Below are 6,586 nucleotides of genomic sequence, written 5' to 3' on the forward strand. Positions count from 1 at the left end.
GGTAATCGATTTTAATCGATTAAGTCGATTAGTTGTTGCACCCCTAACCTGTAAAAGCGCTAACAAATTAAATCTATTATTATTATTATTATTATAAAGACTCATACAAAATTGCACTTTACCCCTGCCTATATGCCGTGAGCTGATTATGGAGCCTTCATTGTAACAGTAATTCAGATGCAATTAGCCTATATAAAAGGGCTCAAATTGTAAGCACTGTCTGGGCCGTCTTTTTCACTCAATTCTGCAATAGGTAGGTCTCGCCTTTCACCTAGGCCGAGGTCGGTGATCTTGGGCTTAAAAAGGTTGGTGACCACTGCTCTAGAGAGATAGGATGCACCTCTTTTTTTTTAACAATACTAATAAGCCTAGTGCAGCCCTATTTGATGTTATCAATCCCATCTCGGCTTTTCCCTCTGTGTGTCTTTACCTGCCCTCTGCAGCTTGGCTCTGGGTTGACTCGTCACTACTGCTGTCATCTCCGTTCTCTGTGGAAAACAGGATACCTCAGTACATTTGAAAAGCATGTGTGTTTTCAAGAAGCCTTACACAAGACAACGTCCAGTCAGAAAGCTAGAGTATTACAGCACAACAATGACTAAGGCTTCAGCAGCTCATAACAAGGGCAGGGGTCACCTGGTTAAGGTTTAGACTAGAAAAGAGACACGTTTAATGTAACACAACCAGAAGCTACAGTGTGTGTCCTGTGTGGAGGAAGAATGGAAAAAGCATGTGACGGATACAAACAGAAATGCAGACACACAAACTGCTGTGTTCAACTTCGAGTCCTGCTGCAGCGTGGGGTTTTCTGTTTAGTTTTAGTGACTTTAGTGAGAGGGATTTGCTAACAGGTGGGATAACGGGGGAAACGTAACAAAACACATCATGCACGTTATGGCGGAGTTACTTCGACTTGGTTAGATTTCACAAAGGAGGATTTCGGGTTGATGCACACTACAAGATTTCTTTATCTACTTTAAAAAATATAATTACATTTATTGCATTGAATATAAAAGGAGGTATAAATACCATTCACCATGATACATATTTCTATGTAACTGCATCTTATCTCTATATATATATATATGTAAAAAAATAAGGTTTTAGTAAAAAATGCAAATTCCTTTAAAAACAAAAAGGCATTCGATGTGCCTTAACTTTTTTTTTACAAATTTCAAAATGCAGAACCAAAATGTATAAGGCTATAAACGTAAAGTAACATTTTCTTTATGATCTTATCGTTTATTTTCCTTTAATATGGTCTAAGTCTTTTGGAAGTCTTGTGTTGTGCATGTGCCCCGCTCTCTAAAACACCGTCTCATTGTAACGGATACTCACCAGATGACAGGTAACCTAACTCTGAGTTCACAGCACACAACAGAGAAAACAAACAGCAAACAAATCAAAATCAAACTCAAAGATGAGAAAAAGGCAGCACTTTATTTCACAGGCCAGGTATTTTTATTTCATAATTTTTCTTGGCCTACAAAATAAAATGGAGCCATGAAAGAATGGTTATGATTGACATGCTCAGACTGGTTATGATTGGATGTTTCAGACCTTGCAGAGCGCTGCCCAGCAGGGCGTCCAGCTCCGGGTTGATCTCCGCCTTCTCCTTCAACATGTGGAACAGCAGCTGGTTCTGGGTGGCGCTGTTGATCTCTGTCTGCTTCAACCTGCCCTCCATCACCTTCAGCTGGGAGTCCTTTTGAGCCGCCTGCAGACCCTGATGACACAAGAAGGAATTACTGGAGAAGCAGGCAAAACCAATTTGCAATTTCTTCCTTTGTCCTTTTCTTGTTCTCTGCTGCTGGGTTAATTTCCTTACTAATCTAATCTAATTTTAACACAATTTAATTAAGTTGTTCTATTTAAATTCTCATTACGTCCTGCACAGAAGCCATGGCTACGAAAGGGAGATCAAGACGAAATTGTATTCAAGTTGTCATAACAACCAACAACACAGATGATAACAAAGAAATCTAATTGGCACAGTTACGGTTATCATATATATAAAAAAGCAGTGCTCACGTTATCTGAGTGAACTGTGCTGTATTAACATATGGGGTTGTACTTTTTATCTTAAAGGTGAAAGCAAAGGGTTTGTCAGGTTTACTAAGTTGCATCCAGAGTCATGCAGAAACCTGAATATACCTGTTGCAATTGCTAGAATGAAAACCCAAACACTGATGACATAAGACTGAAATAACATTAAGTCAGCAGTAGGTACCTTATTGATGGCCATGGTCATGAAATGATCCAGAAGGAAGCGGGACTCTGATAAATTACAGGAGCTGATCACAGCGACCACATCCCCTGTGTCTCCTTCCTCCTGTAACCCAGAATAAAAACACAATCGATAAAGTGGCATTATGAGAAACCCAGTAATAATACACTGTATTTGACCATGGAGGACCTTTTGCACTTTGGGAAATAAACCAACTGACTTTCTTGCGAGTTAGACAAGAAGATTGATATTACTATTTTATTGCTCTGTTAAATATAGGGCTACCGCCAGCAGTTGGTTAGTTTAGCTTAGCACAAAGTCTGAAAACAGGAAACGTGCTAGCCCTCTGTAGAAATCTAACAAAAATGCCTAATATTTACACCATACTGCCAGGTTTTACGATGCTAGCTGAACATACTTACAAAGCTAACATTAGCATGCTTACATATACCTGTTGAGATTAAGGAGTAAAATATGTTATTGGATGTTGCATGACATTTGACAACAATTCGGTATGATATTAGCAACATGCAATTTCTTTAACAACAATATTAAAAAAATATATCTACTTCTTCATGTCTACCAAGAAACCAGATTTCCTGGGACCCCTCACCTTGTCCTCCTCCATCTGCATGATGTTGGCCTGGCATTCTGCGATGCTGTCGTTGATGTAGTCGATGTTGGCGCTCAGAGACTCCAGCTCCTCGTTCAGAGAGGCCAGGGAGCGGTCGGCGTCTGCACCATCCACCGCAATCTTTTCTCTTTTTCTGGACACTCGCTCCCGCCGCCTGGTGAGCTCCTCCCGTTGCTAATGGAATAATAGAAGAAGAAGAAGAAGAGACTAAGATATTGGATTTACACAATTAAAAAAACTTTATTTGACAGCATCACTTTATAACTTTGGGTTTTTGGAAATATAGTAACTGATACAATTCTTCCTTTCTCATTGATTTTAGCATTTGAAACACTGGAACCATCCTTTAAGATAGCAAATGGAGATAATATCGCCCCACAGTTCCCTGCAGCAGCAACATTTAAAGTCATATTCTTTTAGAACTGTGGTTGTCCAAAATCCTGAAATCATCACGTTTGCTATCGAGGTCAAGAGGCGCGTTCACACCACAGTACTTTTCCCACTTTAGTTCCGATATAGTTCCAAAATGTCGCGTTCACACCAAAAAGAGCCGGAACTAAAATGAGTTCATGAGAACCGTTTTACCCCCTTTTCTGTCCCTGCTAGAGAGCAGGTACTTTCGTGGGAGAAAAAGGTTCCTATGTCTGATTGGCTGGGCGGAATGCAAACCACGCCCCGTAAAACTCCCAAAAGGTTTTGTGAAGCCGCCATTTTATTATCCTCGCATTGCATTATTAGCATTAGCATTAGCCCAGCGCACAAACGCAGAGAGACTAACTTATGGCAACACAAAATAAAACATGGGAGCGGTGGAGATGAGGAGGTGTCGGCGTTCTGGCGATTTACTCGGAAGGGACTGAAGTCAGTCCCTAACTCCGGGGACTTCCGGCCGGGGATTTTGGGCGGCAGTATACGCCGTGAAGTTGTTTGCGCCCTGCCAGTAAACCCAAAGCAGACGAAGTGACATCAGCGGCTTCATTTGCCTAATCCACCCCCAGGGACTTATTCCGGTGTGAACGCGATCTGTACTGTAAGAGTTCTCATGAACTAAAGTGGGAAAAGTACTGCGGTGTGAACGCGCCTAAGGGTAAATGGTGAGGAACACAGAAAGGAAGTCATTTTACCTTCAGCAGTCTGTTCATTTCACTCTCCATGTTAGAGATGGTCATCCTCTGCATGATGATGTCAGTGACTCGTCTCTCCAGTGACTGCCATTTGGTCCTGGCCGTCCTGTTGAGGTAGATACTCCCCATCCGCGCTGGGGAGCTCCTGAGGAGAAAGACATGTTAAAACTCTTTTACCCTCCACTGTCTGATACACACATAAACACGTTCGGATGCCGCACCTTGCTCCATTTGCTTGGGACGCTCCAGATGTAAGCATCCTTCCTGGGGACGCTCTATGAGGCTCCTGCAGAGGTTCAGGTGTCACCTTTCGACTCACTTTCCCAGACAGGGGCCTCACCTGCCGCCTGAGAGCTGTCACCTGGAACAGATCACAAAAGAGAGAGGCATATTGGAGTAAAAGGAAAACACAAAATATGATATTGTCAACAATTTTCCCTCATGCGAGTCTCACCTCTTCGTTCTTTCTGCGAAGAATCATCTCCTGTTGTCTTTTATGGGTTTCCATCTGCTTCAGTTGGTGCTGTAGGAAGGGTAAGGAAAGAAAAGGGAGATTAGAGCAGTCTACTCTTTTTATATTTTTGCTCATGTGTTTGGCTAATCAGATAAAAGTTGTTGAATGTTTCAATCTCTGTCACCTCGGCTCTGCGGTGGTCTTTCTTCAGAGAGGCGATCTCCCTGTTCCTCTTGCACTCCGTGGCTCTGTTTCTTTCCTGCTGCTCCTTCATCTGACGCATCAGCACCACCTGGTGGAGAAATACAACACAGCAGGGGAACAAATCAGCACTGCAACGACATGAGTGTGTAATTGAAAAACAAATGAAACTATTAGATTACCTTGGTCTTCTTCATCTCGGTCACATCCAGCTGGAGCTTCCTGAGCTGCCTCTCGTACTGCGTCTGGTTCTTCAGCAGGCGGGCGTGCTCCTTCTGAGCCGACTGCAGCTTCTGCAGCTCCTTGTTCATGGAGCTCAGCTTCTTCTCGTACTCCGTTTTTATCTTCTTGGCTTTCTCATCCGTTCCCGACCCCACTGAACCTGAGCAAGGAAACAATACAGGCCATCAGACTGTTAAACACCTGAACTTTTTGAAAGAACATCCATAACATTCATCTGTTTGCAACTTACAAATTATTTATCTAATATATCATATTCCAATTACTTGGATATAGACTCTTCTTGCACTATTTCTATTCGTATTTAATTGCACTATTTGATCAGTTTTATTGTGTTGCACTGTTGGAGGAGCCTGTGACCTAAGATGACTATGTAGAAATGACAATAAAAGCCTTGAATCTTGAAGAAATACCGTAATGTTATCCATTTAGGAGTGTATTTTGATATCTGTTTGCACGTGCCTCTTACCCATGTTATGCAGCACCTTGTCCCTCTCCAGCTGTGTGTCGATGATCTTGTTCTGCAGCATCGTCAGCTTCTGTTCGTACTGCTGCTTGAGAGTGTGCAGACGCCGCTGGCTGTTCTCCAGCTCGTCGATCAGCTTCTGCTTGATGGCGATCTCGCAGGTGATGTTGGCCAGGTCTGCCTGGACGTTTTCTGTGCACACAAACGCATCATTAGTTCCTGAAGTATCTTGCAAATTATTACCTAGAATGACTTTTCTCACTAGGGCTAATCTTACCTTTCTCCTCCTGGTCTTCGGAGTCAGACTCGTCAGACGTTTCTTCTCCCGCCATGTCAAAGTCATCCTCTTCTCCATCTGGATCCTCACCTTCTTCATGGTCACTGCCCTCCTGTGGACATATAATCACACACGCATTAAATAAACAATATAAATACCAATTTAGAAATGTGTGACCTTTAAATAGCTAGCAAAAAGCTTGACCTCTGCCTCGTCGTTTCCTCGCTCGTGGTCGTTGTCCGGCACTTCCTCTTTGATGACACTGAAAGTGGAAAAGACTGTTAGCCAGCTTCCGGCTGAGTTATTATACTGCAGCTTAGACTAACTGAATTACAACAAGGAGGGGTAAAGTGCACATGCAAACGATTACATTATACACTCGATCAGATCAGGAGAAGATGTGGAGTCAGTGTTTTAATGATAAACTGGGAAAGGAAAAACATAATATTGTTAGAACAAACTTATTTCATTTGAGGAAGGGTTGTTGACCAAACTGTACAGACTAGCGTCATAAAAACGTAATTCTCCTGGAATGTTTTGCTCACTCTTAGGGTTGCAAAATTCCGGGAATTTTCAAAGATGGAAAGTTTCCACGACGGGAATAAACGGGAATTTATGGGAATAAACTGGGAATTTTCAAAATTGAAGGTTGGCTCTTCATAGGGAACTTAAATATAGTTGTGTAAAGTATATTTTTGCATAATCTTGACTAAAACAAACAGATGCCATTCAAGTAGACTTGAATATCCATGCCATAGCACACTGCTTACTGCATGGCTATGGAGACCACACAAAGGTTCACAAATGTGAGAGTGGAAAAACTGGTTGGCATTCGGGCAAACTTAAGGCTGAGCCATCCTCAACAAGGCTGGACAGTGACACTGAAGAGGAAGACTCAGAAAATGCAGAGGATTGCTTGAAGGAAGATTTGCATGTTTAATGGGACTTTTTGGAGGGAGAAGG

General features: G+C 42.3%; 1 protein-coding gene across 2 annotated transcripts in view; it reads right to left on the reverse strand.

Moving 5' to 3' along the window:
• The window catches only part of LOC104964808 (kinesin-like protein KIF21A), a 29,819-nt gene that overhangs the window by 5,209 nt on the left and 18,024 nt on the right, over positions 1 to 6,586 (reverse strand). For both annotated transcript variants that reach the window (XM_010793685.1, XM_010793684.1), the window contains exons 13-25: positions 5,828 to 5,885; positions 5,624 to 5,735; positions 5,350 to 5,538; positions 4,823 to 5,022; positions 4,624 to 4,731; positions 4,440 to 4,508; positions 4,207 to 4,346; positions 3,986 to 4,130; positions 2,841 to 3,035; positions 2,231 to 2,332; positions 1,561 to 1,726; positions 1,339 to 1,359; positions 431 to 488 (exon numbers count right to left, since the gene is read on the reverse strand). In XM_010793685.1, the coding sequence (XP_010791987.1) occupies positions 431 to 488; positions 1,339 to 1,359; positions 1,561 to 1,726; positions 2,231 to 2,332; positions 2,841 to 3,035; positions 3,986 to 4,130; positions 4,207 to 4,346; positions 4,440 to 4,508; positions 4,624 to 4,731; positions 4,823 to 5,022; positions 5,350 to 5,538; positions 5,624 to 5,735; positions 5,828 to 5,885 (1,563 nt within the window). The remainder of the gene's footprint in view (positions 1 to 430; positions 489 to 1,338; positions 1,360 to 1,560; positions 1,727 to 2,230; positions 2,333 to 2,840; positions 3,036 to 3,985; positions 4,131 to 4,206; positions 4,347 to 4,439; positions 4,509 to 4,623; positions 4,732 to 4,822; positions 5,023 to 5,349; positions 5,539 to 5,623; positions 5,736 to 5,827; positions 5,886 to 6,586) is intronic.

This window comes from Notothenia coriiceps, unplaced genomic scaffold (assembly GCF_000735185.1).
Source record: "Notothenia coriiceps isolate Sejong01 unplaced genomic scaffold, NC01 NC01_scaffold00037244, whole genome shotgun sequence".
Taxonomy (NCBI): domain Eukaryota; kingdom Metazoa; phylum Chordata; class Actinopteri; order Perciformes; family Nototheniidae; genus Notothenia; species Notothenia coriiceps.